The sequence below is a fragment of the Oncorhynchus clarkii genome, chromosome 33 (genome assembly GCF_045791955.1).
Source record: "Oncorhynchus clarkii lewisi isolate Uvic-CL-2024 chromosome 33, UVic_Ocla_1.0, whole genome shotgun sequence".
Classification (NCBI taxonomy): Eukaryota; Metazoa; Chordata; class Actinopteri; order Salmoniformes; family Salmonidae; genus Oncorhynchus; species Oncorhynchus clarkii.
In genome coordinates this window covers 18,815,817-18,835,351 of record NC_092179.1, presented here as the reverse complement: position 1 = coordinate 18,835,351, position 19,535 = coordinate 18,815,817, and the positions used below count along the sequence as shown (strand labels likewise).

General features: G+C 41.0%; 2 gene segments (V, D, J or C); both read left to right on the top strand.

Moving 5' to 3' along the window:
* Positions 1–1,277: 1,277 nt before the first annotated feature.
* Positions 1,278–3,838, top strand: LOC139393195 (Ig kappa-b4 chain C region-like). The segment is given in 2 exon segments: positions 1,278–2,488; positions 3,248–3,838. Coding segments are annotated over 2 exon segments (480 nt in total).
* Positions 3,839–9,892: 6,054 nt separating this feature from the next.
* On the top strand, positions 9,893–18,471 carry LOC139392935 (Ig kappa-b4 chain C region-like). The segment is given in 3 exon segments: positions 9,893–9,905; positions 17,292–17,351; positions 18,155–18,471. Coding segments are annotated over 3 exon segments (390 nt in total).
* The last annotated feature ends 1,064 nt before the right edge of the window (positions 18,472–19,535 follow it).

The window sequence follows — 19,535 nt, the reverse complement described above, 5'->3', positions numbered from 1 at the left end:
AGTCTGGGAAGTTTTTTGTACAACTCTGTATCACTGTGTGAACACCTAGACACTTTGTGTATATAGTGTATTGTAGATAGTGTATGCAGTGTAGTGTAGTGTAGATAGTGTGTATATAGTGTAGGTAGTGTAGATAGTGTATGTAGTGTAGATAATGTATGCAGTGTAGATAATGTATGCAATGTAGATAGTTTAATATGTAGATAGTGTATGTAGTGTACAGTACATGTGTACATGTTTGAGTCCAGCATCATTCACAGTCTCATTCACAGATCTCACGGTCAGTAATCTGCTCATGAAAATAGTTAATATAATGCTAGAATATTGCATTCATTTAAATCAGATATTTGGTTGAGGTCCATATGAGGACTTGTTTTGGGGGGCTGAAGTGATTGTAACTTTGAAGTAATGTTGAGGTCATAACACCTTTTGTTTAACTTCTGTAGCTCTAGCTTTGCATATGGACAGATAATGTGTTTCAAAACTTCAAATGATTTTTATATACACTTAAAGACCATGACAAATACTGTAAGTCATAACCATGATGATGATGATTATGGTCATGTGATCTGAATGATTGCTTTCTAACCATATTGGAACATGTAACAGTTGACCTCATCTAGTGACCAGTGTTCCATGTCACTGTCTCTTCCCTCTCAGACACTGCAATCTGACTGAGGGAGGTTTTTGTACAGCTCTTTATCACTGTGTGAACACATTGGGATTGTGGTAACTCTGACAGTAGTAATCTCCTGCATCTTCAGCCTGGACTCCACTGATGGTCAGAGTGAAGTCACTCCCAGTTCCACTGCCACTGAATCTAGATGGAGTCCCAGACTGAAGTGTTGTAGCATAGTAAATAAGGAGTTGAGGAGCTCCTCCAGGTTTCTGTTGGTACCAGGCTAGATAGTTATTTCCATACACATTACTGCTGGTTTTACAGTTCAGAGAGACTGACTGTCCTGGGAGAACAGCTTTCACTGCAGGAGTCTGAGTCACAGTGTACTGTCCACTGGATTCTGAAAAATTGAATAAAAACATTTATATGAATGAAACATTACATATAGTAATGAATAGTTCTGAATATAAATATTATTATTGATATACATTACTGTGGTATAAATTTAATACATTTTCAACAATACATTTGGAAAAGTTTCACCTTGAAAGCAGCAAGCAAGTGTCCAGATGAAGATGGTGATAAAAGTCATGGTTGTTGTGGGTTCTGTTGTCATGAAGGACGGCTCTCAGTCATGAAGTGTTCAACTCACAGGGGTATAAATGCTCTTAGAGCAGCGGGGCAGAGGCATTATGCAAATGAATGTTTCAAATGTATTTCCGTTTCCAGGAAGCTCACATCTTCAGAATGTATTTTATCCTGCATGTGCTAATGTATATAACATCAAACAGCAACTTTTTAATCACATCACTAATGCATGATGTTTTTTTAGGCACACCACCATCGTATTGTTATTCTGATGATGATCAGATATAATGAACTGTCTGTTCACTCATGCTCGGTCTCTGATGTAAGTTCCTCTAATCAGTTAGTGAACACTTCTCTAAACTAAAGCTGGTAGGATTCCTCTGGTAGTGTTGTCTGTCCTCTGTGACTTTACCACCACTGTTAAATCTGAGATCAACATGTTTAATAAAGGAATATACAACATGGATCACTATCACTACTGCTGCTGCTGTTGTCTTTCATATGGACAATATGGAGGAATACTAGCAACACTGATCTAATGCTGGACTGTATCTACAGACTAGGAGAACGCCTGATACACAGAGGAAGGAAAAAAGACTCATATCTGGATTTAAGATCAAATTCATTTGTATTATCTAGAAACAGCTAATATGAAGTGTTTGTTCTACCTGGAAGATGTTAGTGTATTAAGTGTGTTAAAGTGTATTAGTGTTATGATTATGTATGAGTGATCTTCACTGTAACATCTGCAGCAACACAACACAGAGAGGTTTTTGTACCAGCAGTAATAGGGAATGTATCACTGTGGTGGACTTTTGGTAGCGGCACCAGACTAGATGTTGGAAGTAAGTAAACAACTAAATTAACTGTTTTTTTCACCTTTTGATCTTGTGAGTCAATTTCTCTATCAATTTAGCCTTGATATTGAGGATATTTTTAAATACTTTTTTTTTTGGAAGCAGAAAGCTTAAATGATAAGAGTTATTAGTCTACATGTGAGATTAGTTGTATGAACAAACATACTTCACCTATTAGGGACTGTACAAGAAAAAGTAGGTTTTGCTAAATGTAAGGGAAAACAAAACAAAAAACGATTTATTTAAAATGAAGAAGATAAAATGGTATTTGGCAAGTCTTCATACCATAGTAGAGTTAATGATTTGAACCACAGTCTAAAGAAATTCAGCTTGTCAAACGTGCATGAAGTTTTTGTACCAGCAGTAATAGGGATTGTATCACTGTGGTTGACTTTTGGTAGCGGCACCAGACTTGATGTTGGAAGTAAGTAACAAGATCTTGATATTTCTTTCTGGTTACACTTATTAAGTATATTATTCTTCAACTCTGTCTCTATAAAAATATTGAGGTTTTAGATTTTTTTTTAAATATATCCATTGCTTTGACTGAGACTTCTTTCAACAGTTTATTGAATCAAAATGTTAAATTGTAGGCATTTATTTCTAAGTCTTATTTGTATGATTGCAGAATACAAATCTTAATTCTGGTATAATAACTATTTCACAGTATTGGATATAGTAGTCATTATTCCTGTATTGAGTTCATGGTTACCTTCACTGTTAGTGTGAATACAAAGCTATGTTTGTAACAGACTTCATGATCTACCATGGTTGATATTCTATAAAAATGTATTTACGCTCTAAGTCTGCAAATACTATGAATCTGAGTAGGCTACTCTGATCAGATCCATTCCTAAACAATATCTGTATAACATGTATAACTGACACTATGACTAGTAACTCTAGTTATTTAACCACTTTATACTTGTTCGGTTCATAAATCTGCTTTGTACCATGATACTTTAGTGTTTTCTCCACATACTTTAAACAATCTAACTTTTATATTCATATTTAGAACACATTTCCAATTAACAGTGGGTTAACTGCCTGTTCAGGGGCAGAACGACAGATTTCTTGTCAGCTTGGGGGATTGAACTTGCAACCTTCCAGTTACTAGTCCAATGCTTTAACCACTAGGCTACCCTGCCATAGTTCCTTAATTGATGTGTTCTGTTTGTTCCAGGTAACAGTGCCCCCACCCTCACCATCCTGCCCCCCTCTAGTGAGGAGCTGTCCAGTACAACAATAGCCACACTGATGTGTCTGGCCAACAAGGGCTTCCCCTCAGACTGGACCATGAGCTGGAAAGTGGATGGGACCAGCAAAAAGCAGGAGGCCAGTCCCGGGGTCCTGGAGAAGGATGGTCTGTACAGCTGGAGCAGCACCCTGACTCTCACTGCCCAGGAGTGGACCAAGGCAGGAGAGGTGACCTGTGAAGCCCAGCAGAAATCCCAGACTCCAGTCACCAAGACCCTGAGGAAGGCTGACTGTTCTGGATAGGACCCACCAGTCCCAAACCCCTATGGAGCGAGGCTGCTGGTTCCTCTGCTTCGACTCTGTTCTGAGATCAGATGTTCTCTGTCTTATTGATCCCTGACATGTAGAGCAAAAGGGGGCTTTGCTTGAGTTTATGTGTCAATCCTCTCTGTAGACTGAGGTTGTATCAGTGTTAGATTTGATGTGTTCTGTTTAATTACTATTAGATACTGTAGGAATGTTTGCTTTGATGCTTTAATTAATGGATGAAAATAAAGATTTCCCTTTTGGACAAAGATTCTTGTTGTTGTCAATAATTACATTTTAGTCTTAAATGTTGAATGAAATAGAAATAGATTCATAAAACCCATCAGACCTAAATGTCATTGCTTCGTTATTTAGGTTTTCACTTGAAATTAGATCGTCATCAAACTGTAGTTCATAGTAACACAAGATACAACGATGTTTACAGATTAACAGAAGGACGTTCCACATGTAGCAGATGGTACTTTTTATTCATATTTTCGGAATGTTTATGACCTGCTTGACTTCTAGACTTATAAAGACAGTAATCTAACATGTTATTGCTACCTTGGACTCTCACCAATGTGATCATGCCTGCATTTAACTCAAATAAATAATAATGTTGTCCACAAAATATTACAAGTATCACAGCTTCAACATAGTCATAGAGTCTTCTCTACCTCTATCCCCCTGGGGACAGAGTGACCATCTGGTGACACTGCTGCTCTATTCTGGGACAAGCAGAAACACCCAGCCCTGTCTATGTAAATCTCAGTTTCACTCCCACAGTTCCCAGTCTAGTTTCAATTTCACTGCCTGGACTGGGCCAGATGTGAGTGGGTGAACTAGTTTTACTGTAACGTCTATGGTGGACTAAAGGAACGGGACTTTCTTACACTGAATAAACCAGCATGTAATAGATGACATATCAGGTGGGTATTACTAAAGACGGGTATTGACAGTTACTGACGTGTCTAATGTCTGAGCTCCACATATTTTTACTTTCATACAGGGGAAGTGGGGGCGGAAATGTTTCTAATTTTAATTTGCAAATGTTTTGACTTCTGTAACTCGGTGGGGTTACTTTTTATGTTCACACTTAGGCGTCATGACAATATAGCAATAATCATCTGTAATTTAATCAGGATGATGATGATGATGATGACAGAGAACATTGTATCTGAATGATAATCATATTGTCACATGCCAGAGATGACCTCCTCTACTGATCAGTGTTCCTTGTCACAATCTCTGCCCGCTTAGCACCTGCAGTACGTCCCAGCTGTAGCAGTAGTCACTGTGCAGTCTGACCGAGGGAAGTTTTTGTACAGCTCTTTATCACTGTGTGAACACATTGGGATTGTGGTAACTCTGACAGTAGTAATCTCCTGCATGTTCAGCCTGGACTCTACTGATGGTCAGAGTGATGTCACTCCCAGATCCACTGCCGCTGAATCTAGATGGAGTCCCAGACTGATGAGTTTAGGAGTTCCTCCAGCTTTTTGTTGATACCAGGCTAGGTTAGTAACTCCACAAATACAGGTGTGCCAAGCTTGTAGCATCATACGCAAGAAGACTCAAGGCTGTAACCACTGCCAAAAGTGCTTCAACAAAGATCTGAGTAAAGGGTCTGAACACTTACGCAAGTGTGATATTTCAGTTTTTTAATTTATAAATTAGCAAAAAAATAAAATGCTTTTGTTTTGTCATTATGAGGTATTGTGCGTAGATCGATGAAAAAAACAAACATTTAATCAATTTTAGAATAAGTCAAGGGGTCTGAATACTTTCTGAAGGCACTTAGTTGAAATGTTACTAATAGTCTGTAGAGCACACTTTATTTGGATAGTCCAGATATTCCATCTGTAAATACTCTACAGATGGTCATACGATCAACAAACTATCTGTTGACAAGCAACTGCTGGTCAAGATTACAGTTAGGGTTAGGTTTACAATAAGGGTAAGGGTTAATGTTAGGGTTAGGGTAAGGGTTAATGTTAGGGTTAGGGTAAGGGTTAATGTTAAGTTTAGGGTAAAGGTTAAGTGTAGGGTTAGGATAACGGTTAAGGTTAGGGTTAGAATAAGGGTAAGGGTTAATGTTAGGATTAGGATAAGGTTAGGGTTCGAGATAGGGTTAGGGTTAGGTTTTGTAGATAGTTAGCTGAAATATTACTCATAGTCTGTAGAGCATTTACCGATGGACTATCCAAAAATGTCTTAACTTTATATTGAGCATTTTATGGTTTGTTATTTACACTTTGGAGAATGATGAACATAATAACTTTGTTATTACATTTAAAAAACTATTTGACGAGTATTCATACGGTTTGAGTTTATGATTGAAATCCCAGCCTAAAGAAATGAAAGTATTTAAACTGGGGGGAGGTTGTTGCAGTAATAGGGATTGCACCACTGTGGTACACTTTTGTTAGCGACGCCAGACTAGATGTTGGAAATAAGTGGCTCACAAGCTCTCTTGATATTTATGTCTCATCACATATTTAGTATTTCACTTTCTTAAACGCTGTCTCTATTAAAACATTACTATTTGAGGTATTTTAATCAAAATAATATACAGTTGAAGTCAAATGTTTACGTGTACTTAGGTTGGAGTCATTAAAACTCGTTTTTCAACCACTACAAATTTCTTGTTAACAAACTCTAGTTTTGGCAAGTCGTTTAGGACATCTACATCTACATCTATCAATTGACAACAATTATTTACAGATTATTTCACTTATAATTCACTGTATCACAGTTCAAGTGAGTCAGAAGTTTACATACACTAAGTTGACTGTGCCTTTAAACAGCTTGGAAAATTCCAGAAAATGGCTTTAGATGCTTCTGATAGGCTAATTGGCATCATTTGAGTCAATTGGATATGTACCTGTGGATGTATTTCAAGGCCTACCTTCAAACTCAGTGCCTCTTTCCAAACGCCTGAAGGTACCATGTTCATCTGTACAAACAATAGTACGCAAGTATAAACACCATGGGACTAAACAGCCGTCATACCGCTCAGGAGGAGACGCGTTCCGTCTCCTAGAGATGAACTTACTTTGGTGCGAAAAGTGCAAATCAATCCCATATCGACAGGTAACTATATCCACAGTGAATATCGACATAACCTGAAAGGCCGCTCAGCAAGGAAGAAATCACTGTTCCAAAACCTCCATAAAAAAGCCAGAAAACGGTTTGCAACTGCACATGGGGACAAAGATCATACTTTTTTTGGTGTGATGAAACAAAAATATAACTATTTGGTCATAATGACCATTGTTATGTTTGGAGGAAAAAGGGGAGGCTTGCAAGCCGAAGAACACCATCCAAATTGTGAAGTACAGGGGTGGCAGCATCATGTTGTGGGGTGCTTTGCTGCAGTTTTGACTGGTGCACATCACAAAATAGATGGCTTCATGAGGAGAGGAAATTATGTGGATATATTGAAGCAACATCTCAAGACATCAGTCAGGAAGTTAAAGCTTGTTCACAAATGGGTCTTCCAAATGGACAGTGACCCCAAGCATACTTCCAAAGTTGTACTTCCAAATGGCAAAATGGCTTAAGGACAACAAATACTTCCAAATGGACAGTGACCCCAAGCATACTTCCAAAGTTGTGGCAAAATGGCTGGAGTGGCCATCACAAAGCCCTGACCTCAATCGTATAGAACATTTGTGGGCAGAACTTAAAAAGTGTGTGCGAGCAAGGAGGCCTACAAACCTGACTCAGCTCTGTCAGGAGGAATGGGCCAAAATTCACCCAACTTATTGTGGGAAGCTTGTGGAAGGCTACCCAAAATGTTTGACCTAAGTTTAACAATTTAAAGGCAACGCTACCAAATACTAATTGAGTGTATGTAAACTTCTGACCCACTGGGAATGTGATGGGAAAGCTGAAAGAAATCATTCTCTCAACTATTATTTTGACATTTCACATTCTTAAAATAAAGTGGTGATCCTAACTGACCTAAGACAGGGAATTGTTACTAAGATTAAATGTCAAGAATTGTGAAAAACTGAGTGCACGTAAACTTCCGACTTCAACTGTACGTTCTTACGTACATGTCAAACATGCTTTTAAGTTATGCACCCAGTAGGTCGCAGAGGCATGGAGAGGCAGCCTTTAGTTATTATTCCATCAATCTCTGGAATCTCTGGGGACTGTGAGATCTTAAAACACATATTTTTAACCTATATATTCCTTAGGGTGGTTTTTAGTTTTCATTCTTTAGTTTTTTTTAACTTATGTTTGCTGTGTAGTATATATTGAAGTTTTTATTTTCATTGTTTTTTATATTTTTTTTCCTGTAAAGCACATTGTGTTGCATTCCATGTCTGAAATGTGCTGTATAAATAAAGCTTGATTTGACTGTATTATACTGGAACTACTGTACTATCAGTCCCTATTTTATTATACTAGTACTTCAGTACTATCAGTCACTATTGTATTATACTAGTACTTCAGCACTATCAATCAAATGTATTTATAAAGATCTTTTTACATTAGCAGATGACATAAAGTGCTATACAGTAACCCCTCCTAAAACCCCAAACAGCAAGCCATGCAGATGTAGAAGCATCAGTCCCTATTGTATTATAGTAGTAGTGCTTCTGTAGTATCAGTCCATATTTTATTGGGTACACTGCCTGACAGCTTGAAAGACGTTTTGGACACCGCAGTGAAAATGGTTAACTTTGATAAAGCAAGGCCCCTGAACTCTTGTGTATTTTATGCACTATGCAATGATATGGGCAGTGACCATGTAACACTTTTATCAACATACAGAAGTGCGCTGGTTACCACCACAGAAGAAGAGAAGGGTGGCCGCTACAGCCGTAGCAGCACCCTGACCCTGAGCAAGGCACCCTGGGAAGAGGGAGAGGTGTACACCGAACAGTGATTTGGCCTCTCTTCTGGAGAAGTCACCGTAGTGTCTAGAGACCAGAGAAGCCATTGTAGTGGTTTAGAGAGTCCCCACATGGTGCTAGTTCTGGAAACAGTGTTTTAGATCTGTATGTAACAGTATAATAGTGAATGATATCAGTTGTGTATGTCTTCCTGCCTCTGAGTTAAAATAAAGCTTAGTTTGATTGGAGAACAAATATATCCAAATAGTTGATTTAATCATGATTCCAGTGATCACTATCTCATAAATATGCAGCACATTTCATACTAATTTACATCAATCAGCTTCTTTTATAATTTCAACGTTTAGCATATAGCTACTAATGTTTTTAAACAGAATAAAAAGTACATCTGATCCAACAAATACTCTGCAATCATTTGTCCAACTGAACGATCCTGTTATACTGTAGCTCCAACACAAGTGATGATAATTAGTGATATTTGATAATAAACCTCTGAGATATGCTCTCAGAACTCACACTGCTACATTGTTACTTTCCATAACATACATATTTATAATGTTTAAATTATTTTATGATTTTCAACAATGTGTGGTCTAAACTTCTCCATTATATTTCTCTACCTCCAACCCCCTGATAACGGAGTGAACATCTGGTGACAGTAATGCTCTATTCTGGGACAAGCAGAACTACCCAGCCCAGTCTATGAAACTCTCAATTTCACTCCCACAGCTACCAGTCTAGCAGTTGAAGAGCTTCACTGCCTGAAATACCCTGGGCTGGGCCAGATGTGAGGGATTGGACTGGTTTAACCTCCATGGTGGATTCAGAGAGGGAGACAACAGATATTCCACCATGTAATTAATGACAGATAAAAGGAATATTCTACTTAATGATAATAGTGTGTAGTGTATTCATGTCTCCACATGAATGTGTCTCATGTTTTGTCATGCCCTGATCTGTTTCACCTGTCCTTGTGATTGTCCCCACCCCCTCCAGGTGTTGCCCATCTTCCCAATTATCCCCTGTGTATGTCACGTTCTGACCATAGTTCTTGTGTGTTTTTCTTGTTTTGTAGTCTATTTCATGTATAGTTCCATTATTAAAAGAACCATGAATTATAACCACGCTGCGTCTTGGTCCGATCCCTGCTACACCTCTTCTTCAGAGGAAGAGGAAGAAGAGAACCGTTACAGAACCACCCACCACAACAGGACCAAGCGGCGTGGTGACAAGCAGCAACAGCAGGAGAGGCAGCCAGCAGCACAAGACTCATGGACTTGGGAGGAGATATTGGATGGTTAAGGACCCTGGGCTCAGCTTGGAGAATATCGCCGCCCCAAAGAAGAGCTGGAGGCGGCGAAGGTGGAGAGGCGCTGGTATGGGGAGGCAGCACGGCGACGCGGATGGAAGCCCGAGAGTCAGCCCCAAAAATTTCTTGGGGGAGGCACACAGAGAGTATGGCGACGCCAGGTAGGAGACCTGCGCCAACTTCCTGTGCTTACCGGGGGGCTAGAGAGACCGGGCAGGCACCGTGTTATGCTGTGGAGCGCACGGTGTCTCCAGTGCGGGTGCATAGCCTGGTGCGGTACATACCAGCTCCTCGTATCGGCCGGGCTAGAGTAAGCATCGAGCCAAGTGTCATGAAGCCGGCTCTACGTATCTGGTCTCCAGTGCGTCTCCTTGGACCGGCTTACATGGCACCAGCCTTGCGCACGGTGTCCCCGGTTCGTCTGCATAGCCCAGTGCGGGCTATTCCACCTCGCCGCACTGGCAGGGCGACCGGGAGTATTCAACCAGGTAAGGTTGGGCAGGCTCGGTGCTCAAGAGCTCCAGTGCGCCTGCACGGTCCGGTCCATCCAGTACCACCTCCACGCACCAGCCCTCCGGTGGCAGCTCCCCGCACCAGGCTTCCTGTGCGTGTCCTCGGCCCAGTACCACCAGTGCCAGCACCACGCACCAGGCCTATAGTGTGCTTCGCCTGTCCAGCGCTGCCAGAGCCCTCCTCCTCTCCAGCGCTGCCAGAGTCTCCCGCCTGTCCAGCGCTGCCGGAGCCTTCCTCCTCTACAGCGCTGCCGGAGCCTTCCTCCTCTCCAGCGCTGCCGGAGTCTCCCGCCTGTTTAGCGCTGCCAGAGCCTTCCTCCTCTATAGCGCTGCCGGAGTCTCCCGCCTGTTCAGCGCTGCCAGAGCTGCCAGTCTGCAAGGAACAGCCAGAGCGCCAGTCTGCAAGGAGCAGCCAGTCTGCAAGGAGCTGCCAGTCTGCAAGGAGCTGCCAGTCTGCAAGGAGCTGCCAGTCTGCAAGGAGCTGCCAGAGCTGCCAGTCTGCAAGAAACCGCCAGAGCTGTCAGTCTGCAAGAAGCCGCCAGAGCCGCCAGTCAGCATGGAGCAGCCAGAGCCGCCAGTCAGCATGGAGCAGCCAGAGCCGCCAGTCAGCATGGAGCAGCCAGAGCCGCCAGTCAGCATGGAGCAGCCAGAGCCGCCAGTCAGCATGGAGCAGCCAGAGCCGCCAGTCAGCATGGAGCAGCCAGAGCCGCCAGTCAGCATGGAGCAGCCTGAGCCGCCAGTCAGCATGGAGCAGCCAGAGCCGCCAGTCAGCATGGAGCAGCCTGAGCCGCCAGTCAGCATGGAGCAGCCAGAGCCGCCAGTCTGCCAGGATCTGTCAGATCCGCCAGTCTGCCAGGATCCGCCAGTCTGCCAGGATCCGCCAGAGCCGTCAGTCAGCCAGGATCCGCCATTCAGCCAGGATCCGCCAGTCAGCCAGGATCTGCCAGAACTGCCAGTCAGCCAGGATCTGCCAGAACTGCCAGTCAGAGGACCAGTCAGCCAGGATCTGCCAGAGCCGTCAGTCCAGGATCTCTGCCAGATCCGCCAGTCCACCAGCCAGCCAGGATGTGCCAGATCTGCCATCAACCTGCCAGGATCTACCAGAGCTGCCAGTCAGCCAGGATCTGCCGGAACCACCAGTCAGCCAGGATCTGCCAGAACCACCAGCCAGCCAGGATCTGCCAGAGCCATCAACCTGCCTGAGCTTCCTCTCAGTCCTGAGCTTCCTTTCAGTCCTGAGCTTCCCCTCAGTCCTGAGCTTCCCCTCAGTCCTGAGCTTCCCCTCAGTCCCGAGCTACCCCTCAGTCCCGAGCTACCCCTCAGTCCCGAGCTACCCCTCAGTCCCGAGCTACCTCTCAGTTCCTCAGACTGTCATAGCTGCCCCTCAGTCCAGTGGGGCCCTGTGTTCCTAGGTCGGCGGCGAGGGTCGCCACTTAAGGAGGTGAACTAAGACAATTGTACGTCTATTTCGGTCGGATGTATAGTTTCGTTATTAAAAGAACCATGAATTATAACCACGCTGCGTCTAGGTCCGATCCCTGCTACACCTCTTCTTCAGAGGAAGAGGAAGAAGAGAACCGTTACAGTGTATTTATACCTGTGTTCTCTGTTTGTCTGTTGCCAGCTCGTCTTGTTTGTCAAGTCAACCAGCGTTTTTTGTATCCGCTCCTGCTTTTCCCCAGTATCTCTTTTCTCATCCTCCTGGTTTTGACCCTTGCCTGTCCTGACCCTGAGCCCGGTCGCCGTCCTGTACCTTTGCCCGTTGCTGCAATAAACATTGTTACTTCGACAGGGTCTGCATCTGGGTCTTACCTTTATCCTGATGTGTTTGAGCCCAGCATCATGTCTCATTCACAGATCTAACAGTTCAAGAAAAGGGTTAATGCATGCTAGATGATCACATCAATAATTGGTTGTGAAGCTCATGTAGGGATTTGGTTTGAGGGGTAGATGCTGATTTAACATCACTTTTCTTTTTACTTCAGTAGATCTTACTCTACATATGGATTGGTAATGTCTTCCAAAACGTCTAATAACTTTTATATACACTTTCAGTTCATGACCATTATAACAAGTTACAGCCATGATGATGATAATAATGAAATGAGGATGATGATGATGAGAGCTATGGTGACAACGTTGGAGAACGTTTGATCTGAATGATACTTTCTAACCTTATTCAAAGTTGACCTCCTCTACTAATCAGTGTTTCATGTCACTTTCTCTTCCCCCTCAGCACCTGCAGTAGGTTCCAGCTGTGCAGTCTGACTGAGGGAGGTTTTTGTACAACTCTGTATCACCGTGTGAACACATATTTACTATTGGGGTAGTGTAAACTCTGACAGTAGTATTCTCCTGCATCTTCAGCCTGGACTCCACTGATGGTCAGAGTGAAGTCACTCCCAGATCCACTGCCACTGAATCTAGATGGAATCCCAGAGTTAAGAGTACTTCCTTGATAAACAAGGAGTTCGGGAATGGATCCAGGTTTCTGTTGGTACCAGGCCATACAGGGCAAAGACGAACCACAGTTAGGATACACATCACTGCTTGTTTTACAGTTCAGAGAGACTGTCTGTCCTGGGAGAACAGCTTTCACCAAAGGAGTCTGTGTCACAGTATACTGTCCTCTGGATTCTGAAACAGATACATTTAAGATTTCATCATTATTTGTGTGATAATGTTGTTAACATTTGGTAATAGGTAATGTTGTCAACATTTGGTAATGTCTCTCTTTTGAGATACATTACCAATATTGAGTCAAAATTAATAAGAATAGACATTTCAATAAGAAAGTGATTTGAGACCAACAAATTGTAAAATATTACCTTGAATTAAGAACATCATTATCCACAGAAAGCTCATGGTAAAAGTCATTGTTGAAGTTCTGTTGTCATGAAGGACAGCTATCAGTCATGAAGTGTTAATCTCACAGGGCTATAAACACTCCCAGAGCACTGAAGCATGTGCTGCCAATGCAAAGTGTCTTATATGTAAATAGTCTTCTTTGACAGTCAGACTTTAATAATAAACGTGATGGAGAAACATGATAGCTTTGTAATCACTGACATGGTTTCTGATATAAGTGCTGAATGGGGACTGATATATTAATTATAGACATCGACAAATGGAGCATATTGTTAATATTGTGTTATTACACCAGATAGTATCTGCTTTCTGTGTTCCTCCAGAGGTCAGGGTCAGTAACTGCAGTCTGTGTGTGGACTATGTGATGCTGCTGACTGACTCTGATCTAAAGGGGAGATCTCCAGAGCTCTGACCTCTCCAGTCTCCTGCTTCACCTGCTGCTCTCTGGAACTACCACAGTGGTGTGAGGGAAGATGTATGGTTAATGCTTAGGGGATTTATTGTGTGTGTTTGAATCATGTTGATTAAATTCTAGCTATTCAAAACACAGGTCATCTTTAGGGGTTTTGATCATTGCACATCTCTATTCAGATTGGTTGATGGTTTTCCTTGAGTTACTCAACAGAGTCAACATGTAGTTAATGATCAGTAGAAACATTTAGACATAGCTCTAGTTTGACTCTATTGTTGTTCAGCTTTACAACACACTGTGTCATTCTACTGGATCATCTCCTCCCCTCAGCACCTGCAGTAGGTCCCATCTGTAGCAGTAGAGTCACTGTGCAGTCTGACTGAGTGAGGTTTTTGTACAACTCTGTATCACTGTGTGAACACTGGACCACTGTGGTAACTCTGACAGTAGTAATCTCCTGCATCTTCAGCCTGGACTCCACTGATGGTCAGAGTGAAGTCACTCCCAGATCCACTGCCACTGAATCTAGATGGAGTCCCAGACTGAAGTGTTGTAGCATAGTAAATAAGGAGTTTAGGAGCTCCTCCAGGTTTCTGTTGGTACCAGGCTAGACGGGGAGAAGAGGTCCATCCTTGATACACATTACTGCTGGTTTTATAATTCAGAGAGACTGTCTGTCCTGGTAGAACGACTTTCACTGTAGGAGTCTGAGTCACAGTGTATTGTCCACTGGATTCTTAAACAGACACATTTGGTCATGTTTTCTAAGTCTCTGAATTCAAATTTTCTCATTTGGAGACAAAATTACAATAAAACATTAAAATAATAAACAGATTTTTTGTAAATCGTACCTTGAATTAAAGACATCAATATCCACACAAAGCTCATTACAAAAGTCATAGTTAAAGTTCTGCTGTTATGAAGGACAGCTCTCAGTCATGAAATGTTAAACTCACAGGGCTATAAACACCCCCAGAGCACTGAAGCATGCACTGCCAATGCAAAGTGTCATATGTAAATATTCTTCCTGGTAAGGACCCACATTCAACTGTTAACTATAATTCAGATTATACAGATTATTTTATCATGCTTTGAATACCTTCTACTGTAAATCAGTGATTTTGACCATTCTACCTGCCCTGACCCTGAGTCTGCCTGCCATTCTGTACCTTTATGACTCTGCTCTGGATTACTGACCTCTGCCTGCCCTTAACCTGTCATTTGCCTGCCCCCTTGTTTTTGTAATAAACTTTTGTTACTTCGATAACGTCTGCATCTGGGTCTTCTCCTGAGCCTTGATAAGTACTATCAGTCCCTATTGTATAATACTAGTACTTCAGTACTATCAATCCCTATTATATTATACTAGAACTTCATCATTATCAGTCCCTATTGTATTATACTAGTACTTCATTATTATCAGTCACTATTGTATTATACTAGTACTTCAGTACTATACGTCCCTATTGTACGAAAACTTCAGTACTATCAGTCCTTATTGTATTGTTGACCATGATGTCCTTCTGGACAGACTGGAGAGGTGGGTTGGCCTCTCCGGTCCAGTTCTACATTTGTTGTGGACCTATTTAACCGGTTGAGAGATATCACATGTGGCATTCCACATGCTTCAATTCGGTCCGGTACTGTTCAGTTTATATATGTTACCCCTTGGCAGCGTTATCAGAAAGCACAGCATTGATTTTCACTGCTACTCAGACAATACACACCTTTACATTTCTGTGTCACCAGAGGATTTTAGCTCCCCGGATAAATTATTAGACTGTATTTGTGATTTAAATACTTTGATGGCTCACAACTTCCTCCATCTAAATCAAGACAAGACTGAGGTACTTATTTTTTGGCGCCAAAGCACAGAGATAGAATCTAGCCGCACATTTGAATTCACGGGCAATAAAGATAAAACACCAGGTAAAAAAACCTACGTGTTATTTTAGATTCTGAACAAAATATTTAATCACACATTAGGAACGTGACCAAAATAGCTTTTTACCACATTGTCAAGGTGTGACCTTCTCTCTCAAGCTACTACAGAGAGACTCATCAATGCTTTCATTACAAGCAGGCGTGACTGCTGTAATGAGCTACAGTCTGGTCTACCGAAGAAGGCCATTGGTAAGCTGCAAAACATACAGAATGCTGCAGCATGGGTACTGACCAAGACCAGACGGAGAGCACATGTTATACCAGTTTTAAGGTCTCTGCACTGGCTGAGGTTTAGAATTCATTTGAAGATTGGTTTTTAAATCAATCCACGATTGCGCACCCCAACATATGTCAGACATTATAAAAATACAAAAAATACTTAACTTTTAGTGAACCAGGTAGGCCAGTTGAGAACAAGTTCTCATTTACAACTGCAACCTGATCAAGATAAAGCAAAGCATTGCAACACAAACAACACAGAGTTACACATGGGATAAACAAACATACAGTCAATAACACAATAGAAAAGTCTATACACAGTGTGTGCAAATGTAGTAATTTTAGGGAGGTAAGGCAATAAATAGGTCACAGTGGCAAAATAATTACAATTTAGCATTAACACTGGAGTCATTGATGTGCAGAAGATGAATGTGCAAGTAGAGATACTGGGGTGCAAAGGAGAAAAAATAACAATATGGGAATGAGGTAGTTGGGTGGGTAATGATCGGTAAGCTGCTCTGACAACTGATGCTTAAAGTTAGTGAGGGGGATATAAGACTCCAGCTTCAGTGATTTTTTGCAATTAGTTCCAGTCATTGGCAGCAGGGAACTGGAAGGAAAGGCAACCAAAGTAGGAGATGGCTTTGGGGATGACCAGTGAAATACACAGTTGAAGTCGGAAGTTTTCAAACACTCCACAAATTTCTTGTTAACAAACTATAGTTTTTCACAATTCCTGACATTTAATCCTAGTAAAAGATCCCTGTCTTAGGTCAGGTAGGATCACCACTTTATTTTAAGAATGTGAAATGTCAGAATAATAGTAGAGGGAAGAATTTATTTCAGCTTTTATTTCTTCATCACATTCCCGGTGGGTCAGAAGTTTACATACACTCAATTAGTATTTGGTGGCATTGCCTTAAAATTGTTTAACTTGTTATGGCTGGATAATTGTCATCAACAACCGCTGAATTGCATAGCGCTAAATTCAATGAATATTACAAAAAATATTTATATTCATGAAATCACAAGTGCAATATAGGAACACACAGCTTAGCCTTTTGTTAATCCACCTGTCGTGTCAGATTTTGAAAATGTGCTTTACAGCGAAAGCAATCCAAGCGTTTGTGTAAGTTTATCGATCGCTCAACAAAACATTAAGTACACTTAGCATCAGGTAGCTTGGTCACGAAAATCAGAAAAGCAATCAAATTAATCGTTTACCTTTGATGATCTTCAGATGTTTTCACTCACGAGACTCCCAGTTGCACAATACATTTTCCTTTTGTTCCATAAAGATTATTTTTATATCCAAAATACCTCCATTTGTTTGGCGCGTTATGTTCAGAAATCCACAGGAAAGAGCGGTCACTGTATTGTATTACTTTATGTTGAGAAATTTTTTCTTTGCTTTATAACTTTATATATTTTAATTAATAAAACTGTATTTTTTTTTACTTAGATAAAAATTTCAAATTAAGAATAAAGCATTATATTTGGCCAGTATTCATATGAGTTCATGATTTAAACCACAGTCTAAAACATGTAAGTGTTCAGCTTGCTCAATGAATGGGAGGTTTTTGTACGAGCAGTAATTGGGTTTGTATCACTGTGGTCCACTTTTGGTAGCGGCACCAGACTTGATGTTGGAAGTAAGTTTCTTGACTTTTGTCTGATTCAATTTTTTTTTCTTAAACTCTTTAATCCCTAATTAAAACATTTAGGTTTGAGATATTTCACTTTCCAAAAAGATTCTTATATTTATTGCTTTTGACTGAGCCTTCTTTCAACAGTTTATTTAATCAAAATGTTAAATTGTTGGCATTTATTTGCATGTTTGATTTGTGTGATTGCAGACCATATAACTCTTATTCTGGTATGATAACTATAGTATGAATTGTTGTAGTCATTATTGCAATCAGTTCATGATAGCCTTCACTGTCAATGTGGATTCTGCAAAATACTATAAATATGAGGTTATTCTGATCAGAAACAAATATAACACTTCCCACTGGTCACAGACGTCAGTTCAACGTTTTGTTTAATTTCACATTTGGTTGAGTTGTCAACTAAATTGAATTCAATGTGAAATCAACAAGAAATATCACGTCATTGGATTTAGGTCAAAAGTTTCGGGGAAAAAAGACAATGCCGTTACGTTGATGAATTTTTGGAAATCCAATCAGTTTTCCACATTGATTCAACATCATCACATAGATTTTTAGAGTTGAAATTAAGTGGAAACAACGTTGATTCAACCAGTTTTGCCCAGTAGTTGCATAATTGTACGCTTTCTGCTCGTAAACTTTATACTTGCTATCTACTTCATATCATGTTACTGTTTGTGTTTTCTTCACATCTTTTTGCAATGTAACTTATATATTCATATACAATTTTAGAAGTCCTTTCCAAAGTACTTTGTTTTGATGTGGTTGATGTGTTTTGTTTCTTCGAGGTAACAGTTCCCCTACCCTCACCGTCCTGCCCCCCTCTAGTGAGGAGATGTCCAGTAAGACAACAGCCACACTGATGTGTCTGGCCAACAAGGGCTTCCCTTCAGACTGGACCATGAGCTGGAAAGTGGAAGGCAACAGCAAGAAGCAGGAGGCCAGTCCCGGGGTCCTGGAGAAGGACGACCTGTACAGCTGGAGCAGCACCCTGACTCTCACTGCCCAGGAGTGGACCAAGGTGTTGTCGGTGACCTGTGAGGCCCACCAGAGCTCCCAGCCTCCCGTCACCCAGATCCTGAGGAGGGCTGACTGTTCTGTGTAGGACTCATCAGTCACACACCTGTGGATAGAGGCTGCTGGTTCCTCTGCTTTGACCTGCTTTGCTCTAAAATCAGTCGTTCTCTGATTTAGTGATCACTCTAGTGTAGACTAACAGGGGGCTTGAGTTCATGTGTCAATCAATTCTGTAGCTTGAGATTTTGTTTGTTTTAGATTTGATGTGATCTGATTTTATTCATTATCATGGTTTGCTTTGATGCTTCAATAATGTAATAATGGATTAAAATAAAGATTTATTTCTGGAATGCATATTTGTGTTGTTTCTATTAATAAACTGCATAAAATATACTGTATATTTGTAATATTCTGGAAAAAATATATATATATTCAGTAAGGCTGATTAATGGTGTCTTTGAAAACATTCTCACTGAACATCATCATTGACCAGAAATTACTACTATCACAATATACTTTGATATAATAGAAGAGGTTCTGCCATGGTAGTAGTTGATGACTGTCTGTATTCATCAGGATACTGAGTCTGTGTCAGACCTGTTTGACTAGGCAGACTTTACAGTAATAAAATAACTATCAAACAGTCAACCGATATCTTGGACTCTCACGTGTATTATAGTCTGTGATTTGAAGATAAATACATTTTTAAAAATGACTAATACGACATGTGCCACTACTTCAAGGTATAGAGTAGAGTCTTCTTTACCTCCAAGCCCCTGGGGACAGAGTGAACGTCTGGTGACAGTGCTGCTCTATTCTGGGACAAGCAGAACCACCCATCCCTGTCTATGAAACTCTCAATTTCACTCCGAAAGCTATCAGTCTAGCAGTTGACCAATTTCACTGCCTGAAATACCCTGGACTGGGCCAGATGTGAGGGAGTGGATCGATTTTACATCTATATCGTGGATTCGTTGAGGGAGACATAACAGATATGCCACCATGTAATTAATGACAGATAAAATGGATATTATACTTTATATATTAGGATAGTGTATGTAGTGTAGATAGTGTAGTGTAGATTGCAGGGTTGGGGTTAATTCCATTTAAATTCCAGTCAACTCAAAAAGTTAACCAAACTACAATTGAAAT